The sequence below is a fragment of the Schistocerca piceifrons genome, chromosome 1 (genome assembly GCF_021461385.2).
Source record: "Schistocerca piceifrons isolate TAMUIC-IGC-003096 chromosome 1, iqSchPice1.1, whole genome shotgun sequence".
NCBI lineage: Eukaryota > Metazoa > Arthropoda > Insecta > Orthoptera > Acrididae > Schistocerca > Schistocerca piceifrons.
This window is the reverse complement of record NC_060138.1, coordinates 1,100,731,192-1,100,747,424: the sequence shown is the minus strand read 5'-3', so window position 1 is coordinate 1,100,747,424 and position 16,233 is coordinate 1,100,731,192. Positions and strand designations below refer to the sequence as shown.

The 16,233-nt window shown below is 41.9% G+C and overlaps 2 protein-coding genes across 10 annotated transcripts in view; one reads left to right on the top strand and one right to left on the bottom strand.

Annotated features, from left to right (window-relative positions):
* The window catches only part of LOC124776245 (PH and SEC7 domain-containing protein-like), an 850,081-nt gene extending 842,229 nt beyond the window's left edge, over positions 1-7,852 (bottom strand). For all 7 annotated transcript variants that reach the window (XR_007015606.1, XM_047251114.1, XM_047251123.1 and 4 more), the window contains exon 1: positions 7,717-7,852. Coding sequence is in view for 6 of the 7 variants with exons in the window: in XM_047251114.1 (XP_047107070.1) it covers positions 7,717-7,851 (135 nt within the window). In the remaining variant the exon portion in view is untranslated. The remainder of the gene's footprint in view (positions 1-7,716) is intronic.
* Positions 7,853-8,743: 891 nt separating this feature from the next.
* LOC124776224 (ADP-ribosylation factor-like protein 13B) overlaps positions 8,744-16,233 on the top strand; it is a 213,328-nt gene continuing 205,838 nt past the window's right edge. For 2 of the 3 annotated variants that reach the window (XM_047251093.1, XM_047251085.1), the window contains exon 1: positions 8,744-8,913. In XM_047251093.1, coding sequence (XP_047107049.1) covers positions 8,783-8,913 — 131 coding nt within the window. In that variant the 5' untranslated portion in view covers positions 8,744-8,782. The remainder of the gene's footprint in view (positions 8,914-16,233) is intronic. The other variant, XM_047251101.1, reaches the window with a different exon arrangement.

Sequence of the window (16,233 nt, the reverse complement as noted above, 5' to 3'; positions counted from 1 at the left end):
CGAACTGAGAATATGTTGAATTCTGCAGCGTGGGCTCCATGGATTCTCTGCACGGTCGCATTACTGCCAAGGATTATGCAACCATTTTGGCTGATCAGTTCTGTCCCACGGTACAATGTTTGTTCCCCAATATCCCCGTTCACACAGCTCGCATGGTTCACAACTGGTTTTTTGTGTTGCGTCTTCCCTGGGTATCACAGTCACCAGATCTCAGTATCATGGAGTCTTTGCGGTCTACTCTGGAGAGAATGGCGCGTGGTCGCTACCCACCTCCATCGTCGTTACGTGAACTTGAGGCTATTTTGCAGGAATAATGGTACAAGATTTCATTGAAAACCATACAGGATCCGTATTTATCCATTCCGAAAAGACTAGACGGTGTTTTGAATACCAATGGTTTTTGTACACCGTGTTAGGCATGATAATATGTTGTACTCTTTGTGTCTACTGTGGCAACGGCATTTTCGCAGTGGATACACCGGTTCCCGTGAGATCACCCAAGTTAAGCGCTGTTGGGCGTGGCCGGCATTTGGATGGATGACCATCCAGCCGCCATGCGCTGTTGCCATTTTTCGGGGTGCACTCAGCCTCGTGATGACAACTGAGGAGCTACTCGACCGAACAATATCGGCTCCGGTCAAGAATACGATCATAATGACCGGTAGAGCGGTGTGCTGCCCCTCCTATCCGCATTCTCCCCTGAGGATGACACGGCGGTCGGATGGTCCCAGTAGGCCACTCGTGGCCTGAAGACGGAGTACTCTTTATGTTTCCATATTTTTGTCCATCTCTGTGTGAACAAACGTGAGTAGCACTGCAATACGCGTGCATTAATCTCTCTCTAAAACGACTGCAACACCTCACCTCATAGTGTCCATGCCTTGACGCGTTACTGCTGCTTTGAGTGCTCGTGGAGGACAATCACAGTCCCTTCCCACGACTGTGGGTCACTCGGTGTACTTCTCTCTGTCCTAGGGAGGCCATGCAGGGGTCATTTACTCGTATCTACATCTTTCAAACTATATAATGCTTAGCAGAATAAAGAAAGACGATTAGTGTTTAACGTACCGTTGATGACGAGGTCATTTGCGACCAAGGACACCGACGGATTGGGGAAGGAAATCGGCTATGTCCTTTACATTTATTCAAACACTCCAGCTTCAACCGATATATGCAAAACACGGTAAATGTACCTCTAGATGGCCGTAGAAGTGTCTGATCTGCTGTGCTCCCGAATGCGACTCCAGTTTCCACAGGGCCCCTTCGTCCCTTCACTGCAGAATACGTTTAACGAGTGGTACTAGGTAAGTGTGTCGGATGGCCTATGGCGTTGGCCAAATGCCAGTACGAGAGGGAAAACAAAAACCCCGGACAGCCCTCGTTGCGGCCGGTACAGCAGGAAAGCATACATTCCCAATAAGGCGTAGCGGCCAGCCAGGGCAGACAGGCATCCTGCTCGCAACTGGGTTGTGGCGAGGTCGCCTCCTGATCCCGGTGGCCTGCTTCTGCTTCTGGCTCCCGGTCGTGAAATGCAGCCCCGGCGTTCAAACACGGATGCTGTGCTTCGTCCGTATCGGCCGATGAATCACATCAGAAATGGGAGTGACGTACTACATCCCGAGCACAGCGCTTTAATGTCACTGATCTCTCGGTGAACCAACTGATTGAAACGCATGTCTTCAAAAACACTGCTAAGCTGATATGATCCTAATTGCATCCGTATAATGGAATAGTCGAAGAATTTGCGAAGAGCGTCGCTTAAAACGGCTGATTTAAAAACATTCTATAAGCGTCGTCACACCTGACGGCTACATTACATACAGGGTGTTCGGAAATTCCCGTTACAAACTTCTAGGGCTTGTAGAGGAGACTCAGTAGACAATATTTCGAGCTGGGACACATGTTCGTTGAAAACATGTTTGCTAGGCAGGTAGTCAACAGGCTAGTTATGGTGGGGCGCGATTACGTCGGATCGCCTGATGTAATTTGACGTCTATCCTACCACTTTTCTGGTTCAAGCTTCATTCACGTGCCTGTGAGTGTTAGAGCAACATCGTTCAGTACAAGTCTGCAAAATACACCGACGTGATCTTTCTGTATGGCGAACCTCACGGCTGCTTGTCGCCTTTATCAAGATCGTTCTCCATAACGTCCGACTCTATCGCGCCCCAATTGCGCAACGGCTACGAGAAAGGATTAAACTTCACCGTCAGCAGGCGGATATGGTGATCCAATGAGACGCCGCCTACTCAAATTACCAGAGGCCGTACTGTAAACAACAGTGTTTGCGAAAACATTGTGGATAAATACAAACATTCGATACAATTATGGCAAATTATAAATTTGTGTGTTCCGTAAGTCACATGAAATTTAATCATAGCTCATTTGCCAACCATCTACATCGAGTAGACTTTCGAGATAACCTTTATTGCGAATGTAATGGAATAATAGCGCGACATATCAATGTTTTAAAGAAATTTTCGCTATTTGACTGTCATTGATATAATTTTACACAATTTTTCTTCCAGAAAATTCTACATGAGTTTGTTTTCTCACGAAGGAAACATCAGATATCAAATTTTTTTCCGAATGTAAATTGTATGCAAACCAATAAACTGATTTCATACAACAGTGAATTATCTCACCGATCCTTACCAACTAATATAGTAGTACTCCTTCGTAAAAATAATACTTTCATTTTAAAACTATTTATGAAGTTTTTAAATAAAAATCCCTAAAACAATGACAGATGGCTGCATGTTCTCCACGACAAACGCCACCAATAAGAAGTTGTATCTCTTATTTTCCGCAGTACACTAGTCACTTCAGAACCACGCTCGTATCAAGCCCAGAAGGAAAAAAGTCAAATTCAAATGTCTGTCGACGCCGAGGTCGCTATGTAGCATGCATAGCCTCAGGCTTGGGAAGGGTGAGAAACGATATCAACCGTGTTACGTCTAAGGAACCATCCTGGAATTCTATTTCCACTGACACTGGGATACCACGAAGTCAACGGATCTGGATGGCCAGATGGGGATTTGTGCTCCACGCCTTGCATATGGGAGTCCTACGTGCTAACCACTGCCTTACCTCACAAGCTACGCCCGTACTATGAGAATACTTATTCAACGTAACGGCATCCATACTCTGCAAACCACTACGAAGTGTACGACAGAGGATACTCCCAGATATTACGGCGTTTCGTAAACGCCTCTGTGCACTCTGTAACTGCTCTAAGCTCATCTTCGCGGTCCCTATGAGGAAACTGTACTATAAGATTTTCCACTTAACATTAGTTATTAAAACCTCAAACACGCTTTTGCGGGATTGTGGCGCCTCTATTCAAGTATCTGCCAATTCAGAGTTTTTTTCCCCAGCATATAGGCAGCTCCTTCCTGGAAATCAAATCCGTGACCATTCGTATTGTCCTTCCTTATATACACCTTCAACACCGCCAGTAAGTGAAAATGACCGTGCCTCGTTGAATGAATAGGTTCTTGTCAGATCAACGAAATTAAACAACGTCGGGCATGCCAGTACTAGGATGGGTAAATGCCTGGATACGCCACTTGCTGTCGGTTGCTTTCCCTTTGCCTTTCGGCAAATGAGAGGAGAGGTGGTGGCGTAATGTTTTTGATAACCAGACTTTGCGCCAATGTCCTAGATTAAATTCCATACATCTCATGACATGGGATACTGCTGATGGTGACGTGTCCGTCAGATGCAGACATAAACCTCGTCGGTTCTTTCATTTCTATCGTCGTCGTCATCCTCCAACAAAAACATGACACCACACTAAATACATCCATTACAGTCACCTACACTTATCAGACGCACTACAACACACAACTTTCACACTTCGCGAAGGAAAGATACCATGGTAGGTGAAGGACACAAAAATCTTTCAAATTAGGCGGCTGAACCTGTCCTTCGTGGTCTAGCAGCCAACAGTTCACTGTTTTACATCTAGTAGATCTTATCTGGTGTGGGTCCAACACGCTTGAGCAATATTCTACGATGGGTCGCACGAGTGTTCTGTAAGCAGTTGTCTTAGTAGATTGCATCTTCCCCTGTCTACCACGTGCTTCAGCTACGACACAAGCTCTGATCATTTCATTTCATATCCCTTCAAACTGTTACAGCCAGGTATTTGTATGAGGTTATTGATTCCAACTACGACTCACTGATATTGTAATAATGGGATACCACTTTTTATGTCAGAGATCGTGGCCAGTTCCACTCATTACATCCAGTCTTCACACCTAAGAAACATTTTTAATTATCACTGACGAAATTCGAAATAAGATCGAAATAAATTCGCTGACTTTGAATAACTTAGTGTCAACTATATTGTGTACAGATGTTCTACCAGTTACTGACATATTAAAGTTTGTGCCGGATAAGGACTCGAAACCAGGTCCAGCACAAATTTTCATGTCATCAACACGTATAACATCTGTACGCCAGGTTATTCTCATCCAGCGAATTTATTTCGAGATACATAGAGTCTGACCTGCCCTTGTCAGTCTGACACCTATATAGCAATATTCATGAAAACGTCCTTGCCCAATATTTTAATGGAGACGCAGCAGAACCACACTGATTTGTCAAGTAATATGTCTAAAATGATTTCGTTTGAATTAAAGGTTTACACGTATTTGAAATTGGTGAAACAAGAGTCTACAACGCAGACATGTCAGCTGTGATAAAGTTAGCGCTGTGAAACAAAAGATTCAATATCATGCACCTTAACCTACTCAGTTTATATAAATCCTAACACAAAAACGACTTGGGGCACTGAAAACCATACCACCAGTCTCATAGGTGCGACTTGATTTTTAACCATGTCTCAACATACCACACTTCCTTTTTAAAAGTTATACACCCACTTTATGCTATGGAATTTTAATTAAAATTTAGGCTGATTTTTACCATTAATGTTAACTCACATTTTAATATATAGGCTAGTGACAATAGTACCTTTTTGACAGTTGAAAAATTTGTAATTAATGTGAAATTATAACTAAAACACACACACACACACACACACACACACACACACACACACACACACAGAGTTATATACGATTCCAACATTTCATAGTCCTTGATATCATTTTCATGGTCCTTGTTATTTTCATTATGCACGTTCTGTGGCTTGGTACTGCCAATCCAACTCTACCTCTAGGTGATAAAGACACTAAACTGTGTTGGTAATCCTAGATAACAACAGAGCAGCGCAGAGCACCGGAACTATGCTTTGAGACAACTTTTCGTGAATGTTGATATATACCATGTGGTCCTACAGCACAGATAAAGCTGGTTCACCGTAAGATTAATGGACGCGAAGAGCATGCATGCGTACTACAATTTCGAAGTATGCGACGGTGTGTTTTTGGCCCTTACGGTTCTCAGATACTGACGCTGCGCAATAGTTTCCGTATTTACTCGACTATTTTTTCCTAAAGTCAGGGAGTTTCGTGAACACCCACGAGGGTAAAATTAGATCTTTATGTAACGATCAGTGGAAATGAATACTGCAACAGACTTCGCGAGACAACAGTTCGTCCTGGGACCTCTCTCAACAACACGACGGAAAATTATCGATGCTGGATAGATGGTGTATTGTCAAAATTTTGTTCACTAGTTTGGCAGCATGGTTTCTGTAATTTCTACCTGTTGATCGAGAGCCTGCGTCGACAGAGCGACGCATATAGGCGCAGACAGATTTGCGCAGCGCTCAGCGCTGTAGCCTACTCTGATATCACATGGGCTGTGCTGTGCCGGTGCACCGACGCAGTCTGCGCACACAACAAACCGGTTACTGCCCGGCGCGCCGCGCCAAGCTGCTGCGATGCTGCCGCTGTTGTTTTATTTCCCCCTCTCTATCTCCTCCTTTTCTTCTTCGTTTCCATCTGTGGCACGAGATGATGGAAGCAAGGTGTTCCCTTCCCGCCCAAATTCCGCAGACTTCTGTAGCCAAACCGTGCGCGAAAAGCACCCTGCAACGCAAGCATCGTGGCTCCTTTGATCAAAGCACTACAGCAACACGAGTTGAACATGAATACCGATAATCTCGTTACGGTAACCTCTACACATAATTGTATTAGATACGCAGACACAATCGAGGAAGAAATTTGTAGAGAAACGTTAAAAGCACATCGACAAACAATTGTTCTACAGCATTCAACTGAGCCATATTTCATCAATCTGTCTGCACCTCTCAACCGAACACACACACACACACACACACACACACACACACAGACAGAACGCTGCTATTAGTACAAGGAGCAAAAACTCATCTACTTATATTTTACACGCGAATTCTGATATTGGGCGCAAATTCTATCGAAGCTAGTAAAAGACAATTGAGGGACTCTTAACCACACAGAATATTGTTTTGCGCTAACACGTCTCGTCGGGCTCAGATGCACTGCTGAATTATAGAACTAATGAAGAAATAGTCGAATACGAGCATATATTTACTGTTGTTGCCTCAAAATATTTAAAAATCAGCATATAAAGCATCAGTGTTACTGACACTGTAACCTGGATAGCTAAAATTAGCACATCGTCACTGAAAACGCCAGACCCAAAACCGTATGCGAGCGCCACTCCCACCCGGCTCGGCACATGCACAATAATACCTGTCTATCCGGTATGTACATATCACTCACGAAATGCAAAACAAGGATTAACATGTCCCACACACTGTTTCAAACTTTCATTAGAGTATCAATTAAACATTTTTGCGATGTTACACTACCTGCAAAAAAAGACATACGCAATATCGTGGTTAAAATTTTTATGGAAACACGTCGCCAGTATTTACGGTTCCTTATGATATTGTAAATATAACTTACAATTACACAACGGTTCGAAACTATAACAACGCTCTATCTTATATGCTTTTCTGCTTCTGACAAAACGTTCACATAATGTCAACAACATACACTGCAAGAACCACTGCAACACATTTTAAACCAGTAATTAAACAACTGCCATAGTCAGCAAGGGATGTTGCCTATAACACCTTTATAACAGCCCGTATGTTGCAAACACATTTAATAACCTGGTACTAAATCATACGAGAAGTACAGGTGAATTTATATATCAAATTAGGCTTGTTATCTACTGTTAAATTACGTTCTATTCCCCAGCGTTACAAACAATCTGGTCTTCACTGTCAGTGTTAAAAAAATTAACATAAATTATTCAATCTAATACTGAAAGTTAGATATTTGTTTCATCATTCTAATTTCGTTTTAAATTCATAAAATGTCAAGAAAGTAAGTCTACATACATGATTACAAACAAGAGACTTTCATAGAACAAATAATGTTTTAGGTCTAAAACAGTCAGCGATAAAACAAGTTCCCTGTATTGCTCGGTATCAAATGATTTACTTTTCCGTACAATATAATAGCTATACAGCATACTTCACTGTTACAGTAGTGTAACGGTTAAATTTCACAATTCTGAATGAACATTCCAGTAGAGTATGTTACAAGAGGCAGCGGCTCACACTGAACAACAGACATCGACTCATTATCATACGAAATAATGCTTAGCAGTTCCCTGTATTTACATTTTGGTAAAACCTGTCAATGCGGTAATTCCAATCCAAAACACAAATGTCAAGCATAGGCTGTTATGAACGCCACCACATGCACACAAGTTTATTTACTGAGTGAAATTAGTTGTAGAGCATACCTCACCACTCTCTGCAGCGGGGGAGTTTTCAATGATGTCATAAATTATAGGTGGTAATCCAGCTGTGCCTAAAAGTGAAAAACCTAAACCACAAGAATCACTCCTCCGTAGCACTACCATCAACTCCTCAGCCATGTTTAGCTGACTGCCTACATTGATTTACGAGTCCGTAGACATTCAAGCCATCTGTGCCCTACTGCGCAACTTAGTTCTGATAATGACCGTAAGATGTCACTACTTTCGGGGAACCACGCAAGAGCGGAGAAGATCTGCACTGAAATTAATCTGGGTTAGACGGCAGATCTGTGTGCGGGCTGATTGAGGGGAAAGCTCAATCAAGATGTTTAGCGGGCGTAATGTATGCTCACGGTTTCCTCCGTAATTATATAAACGCTTAACTACCACCTCAATATTGAGAGAAGTTGCTTTCCAAAGCTTTAAAATACAAGCCAGGAAGAAGAATAAGTTATAAATGTTGGAGGAAAACTGGCTTTATTCTCCAAGAAGGCCTGGTGACTCAGCAAATAATGTAATTCTTTGAGTTGCGGCTGCAGTCTCCATACGAAACAATTTTGTGCTAACGACATAATCGAGTAAAACATTTTTAGGGCTGGTTCTGCGTATAAGCTATCGGAAATTATCAGTCGCTCTTCTGGTAATGATTTCCGACCCAACGAAAATGAAATTACTTTACAAGAGAATAGCAAATGTTGGAAGTGTGTTATAGCAAGCTTTTCAGAAACTTGTAACGCGTCACAGACAGTAAAACAAAATTTTAAGATTGTGGACTTGATTTGCTTTACGATCGAATTTTTTACATTTCAGAAGTATTTGAAGGACTGCATGTATTTAGTAAAGAGTCTGCGATCTTTTCTAAATCGCCATTTCATTTTTCGTTTTCACGCAATACAGGCAGTTACCATTCCGAACATTCTTCTGTTTCATTTATGGCACTGCAATACACGAGTGAGTAGGCTGCGACAGCGATTCATGCAATCTAGCAGGCGGTGACATTGTTTATGTTATGGCGGACGAAGAGCTGTTGAATGTGTTGTGAGACTTGTGTATGTGGTTCATATTCTTGTTTTTATGGTTTAAAGTTAACCCAGATGCGTCCTCACGCTCGTCGTATAACATGGGAAACTGTTCATGCTGTCGGAGGAGCAATAAAGTTGGGCCTTCAAGCGAGAGTCACAAGTAATTGAAACAGATGTAATCCCTTGCCTGACATGACAGACGAAAATGCACGTCTTTACATTGTTTTTCTGCAATGAATCATAATTTTGCCTTACATGTTTCGACCGGCACAAATGTCTCGTTGATAATTGTGTACACATCCTTTCATTAACTAATATACGTTCATTTCGTGAATAAGTGCACGCACTGTTTTCATCCTGATATCTGCACCGCCACAACTTTCCGATATTAGGAGCAACATAGCATATTTTCTGATGCACACTTCATGCGATATATTGTGCGTCCTTATATACTTAAGGACGGTCAAATTTTTGTTTCATCTCTTCATTGTGCCAATAGTTTAGATGCCTGATACACAGATTTATCAATCCAATTTACTGTTTTCTAATTTAATTTTACGAAAACGCTTAAGAGTATTGATTTCTCACGAAGAGACGCTCTTAAACAAATGTAGAATAATTTAAGGCCTTTCAATTGCCGTTTCCCAAGGAAATAGCTGCACATATTTATGTCAAACAGTGATTTTAAAAAATTGGCGTTATAGATGCAAGTTTCTCCTCGATTAGTATTTTTCTTATTAATGCCTTACTATTTAATAACTTTTTTATATGGCTTTATGAGTGGAGTACAACATTTCTCCAAACTTTTGCTGTTACACTGCCAATTTCAGGGCGTGCTATTGTTCCCGAATTTACAGATTCCGGACAAATGGTGACGACCATTAGACTTGGGAGGGAGGGGGGGGGGTATTACTGTGTATGTAAATTAGTAGAGCGACGTATTAAGGTCACAGCAACTCTGTGATAGGTCGAGGAGGAAATTCTACCCTAATGTAAATGCTTGCTGTCCAAACAGGAAACACCTTCTGCCAATGAACCTTTCATGCCAGCCCATTACATAATGATGATGAAGATAGCAGCCATATTTTTTTCCCTTCAGTCATGTGAAGGGAACAAAAATACATACAGTTTCTTTACAATTAAAATAAATAAAGGAGAAAATATTTGTGTTATTTTAAGAAAAAAGGAACAGATGGCAGTGGTGAGACTGGTGCTATGGTGGAGCTGAAAATGCTGTTTCTGGCAAGTCCATTGATGTAAGCTCTCAATAAGTGCAGTGAGGTTAGTGATGGAGAACAGAAGAGTGAAGGACAAGAACGATGGAACAGTGTGGTGGAGTGAACTATTGGGAAGGGGGGGGGGGGGGAGAATAATGATGGGCTAGGAAGTGTATTTGATAAGTGGGGTCTGGCAAAGGAAGGATAAAGGATGGATTTATAGTGATCAGAAGACTATCTGAGGAAAGGATTTGGGCATTAAGGATATTGTTGGTAGGTCGGGTACATGTGAGTGTACACTCTTAGTTGGAAAGCAGAACCCATTTGTAGTTGGGATTGGATGTGGTGTGGAGCTGGAAAGAGGAATGATGGATTGGCAGTGGCCTGGAATTGGGAGACAATGAGGTTTTGATCTTTGGATTTGTGATTAAATATTGAAACTCCTTATCAATTAGATAAAATGTCATTTGCCACCATCATCTGCCATTTTTTAGGTGTGGATGGGATTTCTATGGCCGCTAATCAAATGTGAAACATACTGTGATTAATATAAAGATTGTATAACACAAAACAACCATCTTGACAAATTAAATTTTCATTTTGTGGCTTACTGTTTCCTATACAGGATGATTCCATGATGATAATACTAACTTTCAGTGATGATGGACAAGCATAAATGCATAACTTTGAGGTAAAGGGCTCTGGCCCAGAATGACCAAATCAAAAGTTATAAGCAAAAATTGTTCTGATACCTCTTACTGTGGAATACTTGTACTGGTACTTCTGTGGCTAAGGTTGTAGAGTAGCCAACTGTCATAGGTGATAATATTGACCAAAATAAGAAAAGAAAAAAAATTGGTAGTAAACAGGGGTCTAAAATGCGCAGATTAAGAGCTGTGTGTTCTTGTTCAGTAGAAGAGATGTGTTTCACAGTATCGAAGATGAACAAGTGCTCATAGCTCTGAAGATACACATTTTAAACCTCATGTTAAATAGACTTTTTTCATTTCCTCTTAAAATTGCCTAGCCTGCAATCTTAGCAACAACAGTACTGGTACATGTATTCCGCTGTCAAGAGGTATCAGAATGGTTTTTGTTTAAAACTTTTGACTTGGTTGTTTCCAGGCCTAGGTCCCTTACTTCAAATTGATGTATTTACCCTTCTCCACCATCCCTGAAAGTTTGTATCATCATCACAGAATTATCCTATGCACCTAAGAAGTTTAGTAAGTCATTTGATAAAACAAAGAAAACAGAGTAGGCTACCTGACTTTGTCTTCAAAGTAAACTTTTGTTTATGTTAATAGATCTGCCAGAAACTGTCAGCAAAGGCTTCTTTTGAATTCAGTTTATATAATTCAGTCTTTATGCTCCATCACTACACCAGATATTGGTAGTACCAGGAATCATTCCTACAATGATTTAGAGAAAAGATGCATTGTGCTTGCACCTCTCAATGAATTCTCCAGCAGTTTTCATCCAAATTGACTTTTTGAGGTGTAAATTGAGAACGAATTACACTGACAAGCCAAAACGTCATGACCACAGCTCACTGTGATGTTGGATGCACCCTGGTGGCGTTGTGGACATGTGATGCAGTAACTGAAGAATGTGAGTGGAACAGACATGGATGCGGGATGCAAATGGGGAAATCCATTAAGTTAAGTTATTTTGTCAGAAGGCGGATTATTATTACACAGAACCTGTGAACAAGTATCTTAAAAAGAGATGTTCATGTGCTACTGTCATGGGCATCTATGGAAAGAGGTAGAATGACAGCGAAACTACCACTAGGTGCTCAGAATGTGGGGTTAGGACACTTGGCTGCTCTGTAAAGTAGGATAGATGGCGATCAGTGGCATCTATGCCAGAAGAGCACAATGCTGGTGGATGCACAAGTTTTCTGGAGTGCACCATTGTTTTAACATGGCGCTCCGCAGCAGACCACCCACTATATGTTGACGTGTTGACCCAACATCATCAGTTACGATTGCAGTGGGCACAAGACCATCGGGATTCCACTGTCAATCAATGGAAATATGTTGGCACTTTGGGTGAAACACATTTTTGCCACACTGGGTCGATGGTCATAACCACAAACACTGTTATCGAAGTGAACGGCGACTTGAAACGTGCGGCACGCCATGGACGCAGGCTGTTGAGAGCAGTGTTACGCTACAGGAGACATTCTCTTGTGCTTGTATGGGGCATGTGGTAATAATGGAAGACACATTGACAGCTGTGAACCATCTGCCTCCCTTCATGTTTGATGTATTCCCCAATGGCAATGTCATCTTTCAGTGGTATAACTGTCAGTGTCTCAGAGTGAGAACAGTGCTACAGTGGCTTGGGGAGCATTATAGTGAACCCAAGTTGATGTCTCTGCGACACCAACTTCGCCTGATTTAAATCATATGGAACCCATTTGGGTAACTATTGAGCACTGTCACTGCATACGCAAGTCAGTGGTCCATTATTTACGTGAATTACATGTCCTGTGCATAGACATCTGATGCCACATACCTTCACAAACCTACCAACAAACTGTCGGATCCGTGATATGCAGAATCCATTATGTATTTCGTTCAAAAAATGGACAAACAAGATATAACGTGAGTGGTCATAATGTTTTGGTTTATCAGTGTCTCTCTGCACTCAGAGATTTTATGACATTTTCTTACTCACCTATAATTTACCCAGGGGCACTATCAAAGACAGTTGACAGTTTTGTATAATAATGTGCTTTATGTATTCAGTGTTGTCAATTGTTATGCTTGTTTGTGGTTGATCCATTTCCTTTTTCATTTGAGCAGCATTTTAAACCGGTCGTAAACATGTTTGCTAGTCATAGCTTCTATTCCATACATTTGGACCATCATAATATCGCTATTATTTGCAATTAAAGATGATATGAAACTTCCTGGCAGATTAAAACTGTGTGCCCAACCGAGACTCGAACTCGGGACCTTTGCCTTTCACGGGCAAGTGCTCTACCAACTGAGCTACCGAAGCACGACTCACGCCCGGTACCCACAGCTTTACTTCTGCCAGTACCTCGTCTCCTACCTTCCAAACTTTACAGAAGCTCTCCTGCGAACCTTGCAGAACTAGCACTCCTGAAAGAAAGGATATTGCGGAGACATGGCTTAGCCACAGCCTGGGGGATGTTTCCAGAATGAGATTTTCACTCTACAGCCGAGTGTGCGCTGATATGAAACTTCCTGGCAGATTAAAACTGTGTGCCTGACCGAGACTCGAACTCGGGACCTTTGCCTGGTAGAGCACTTGCCCGTGAAAGGCAAAGGTCCCGAGTTCGAGTCTCGGTCGGGCACACAGTTTTAATCTGCCAGGAAGTTTCATATCAGCGCACACTCCGCTGCAGAGTGAAAATCTCATTCTGGAAACATCCCCCAGGCTGTGGCTAAGCCATGTCTCCGCAATATCCTTTCTTTCAGGAGTGCTAGTTCTGCAAGGTTCGCAGGAGAGCTTCTGTAAAGTTTGGAAGGTAGGAGACAAGGTACTGGCAGAAGTAAAGCTGTGGGTACTGGGCGTGAGTCGTGCTTCGGTAGCTCAGTTGGTAGAGCACTTGCCCGTGAAAGGCAAAGGTCCCGATTTCAAGTCTCGGTCGGGCACACATTTTTAATCTGCCAGGAAGTTTCATATCAGCGCACACTCCGCTGCAGAGTGAAAATCTCATTCTGTAAAGATGATATGTTTTGTCTATTGCACCACTGCACTTAACTCAAAGTGGATAAATTAAGGCATATGATGCTGCCTGTCATGTTTGACCAGTGATGTCATACCACACCACAAAATGCAACACATACCAGATTTCAACATTGTGATGAATACTCGTAACCATTTCCTTGCTGCCAAAATATGATCATGAAGTACAGAATAATGCAACCAAGGCAAATGGCGGTTTTGGGCAGTGAGCAAAAAATCATACAAATAGTCAAATACAAAGCGCAAAAAAGACAAAAATAAGATATAGTGAAAAACCATGAAAAAGTGTTGAAACACCACACCTACAGCCTGAGCTGTGCTGTGTAACAGAACTTAAAACACTGACAATATAGGTAAAAAAAAAACCTGATTAAATTCCACATGAAGAAAAGATAGAACCTCACAAATATGTATAGCACAAACACAAGGAACAAACAGTGAACAATACCAAAATAACACATTTGACAAACCAATTTAGAAACACCCAGACAATAAGAACACGCATCACAATTAACAGAACGCACTGTTATACATGAAACAACCCCCATCCCAATCTCCCATCCCTGTCCTAAGCTTACAAGAAAAACTTCATTGCATTACAACCCTACCAACCCACCCCACCCCACTAGCCAGAAATAAATAAATCTGGCCACCCACTCCCGTTTCACTAACAATCCAGAGCACTTACATTTTCCCAGCTACATAAAATATGAAAAATACTTTACGCCTGTTGTCGTGGTGGTGGTCTTCAGTCCAGAGACTGGTTTGATGCAGCTCTCCATGCTACTCTACAGAACACTTTTCATACTTTTTCACCATAGCCTGTAGAATGGAATAATGCCTTTCTCTCTCTCTCTCTTCCCCCCCCCTCCCCCCCTCTAATCTCCCATATCCCTCAGCAGTATTTTAGTGTTTATATGGGCCCCAATCTCATAGTCTTTCAATTCAGTGTTATCATTCACAACCAATCGATTATATCCCCTACTACCCAACCCCCTGATATGAAGCATGCAGGTCAGGCTTAATGGTACCTCCCTCCGCTATGTACTCCTCTATTAAAAAATTCAAAACCCGCTTGCTATCATTTTCAACCACCCAGAAAACTAAATTATCAGAATACTCCCTCAGAAACAACTGCCCCAAAAAAAACAAAGACCAACTACTTTGCACCCCCAATCAATCTTCCTCATCCCAAATGTCCACTCATCTACTTGAACTATTACCCCCAGCCCCCTGATTATCAAGTATACCGTATAAATTTCCCACACTCACCTCTACAGAATGAAAACACATCAACTACTGCCCTTTCACAAACCCCATATTCATGCTTGGTATGCTTAACGGATGACTCATAACAAAAATGGTGTGTCAACAACATAATACTAACTTACGGACTGAGTCTCAATATCTCAAACCACGATCCACACCTGATGGACTACTACATGTAGCTATTGGAAGATTGTTGAGAGGAAACCTAGTCACTTTCATACAGTGCCCCAGTAACATCCACTTTTGCAGAAACTTAGTAGTGGATTCAAGGTCCTGCAGCCAGCACCCCAGCATTGGACTGTTGAAAATGACTTTTCCAATCTTTGATGCACAGAGAAAAACAGCTCAATCAAAATCAACCAACCATCTAATCAAACACCTTATACTACAGACAACATAAAAAAGTGAATATACCAAAGAAATAAAAGAGTGGATACATGTTTAGTTTGGTTAAGTTTGTTGGCATATTGATTAGCATATTGATGTAGGAATAGTCATAAGACAGAACAGCATGTGTACAGCAAGGTTCAACACATTAATTCATATAAAATTAACATATAATGAATATAAAATTAAAATTTACAACATATTAAGAAATTTCACAATGAGCTAATGCATTGGCCTCATAATGCTCTCTGATGATTTTGACATATGTGCAGTACACGTTGAGGAACACATTTATCACATCTACAGTTAAAAGAATAGACAAACAAGATATTAAATCTCCAGAATGAGATTTTCACTCTGCAGCGGAGTGTGCACTGATATGAAACTTCCTGGCAGATTAAAACTGTGTGCCCGACCGAGACTCGAACTCTGGACCTTTGCCTTTCGCAGGCAAGTGCCTACCATCTGAGCTATGGAAGCACGACTCACGCCCGGTCCTCACAGCTTTACTTCTGCCAGTATCTCGTCTCCTACCTTCCAAACTTTACAGAAGCTCTCCTGCGAACCAGATGGTAGAGCACTTGCCCGCGAAAGGCAAATGTCCCGAGTTCGAGTCTCGGTCGGGCACACAGTTTTAATCTGCCAGGAAGTTTCATATCAGCGCACACTCTGCTGCAGAGTGAAAATCTCATTCTGGAAACATCCCCCAGGCTGTGGCTAAAGCCATGTCTCCGCAATATCCTTTCTTTCAGGAGTGCTAGTTCTGCAAGGTTTGCAGGAGAGCTTCTTGATAAGTTTGGAAGGTAGGAGACGAGATACTGGCAGAAGTAAAGCTGTGAGGACCGGGCGTGAGTCGTGCTTCGGTAGCTCAGATGGTAGAG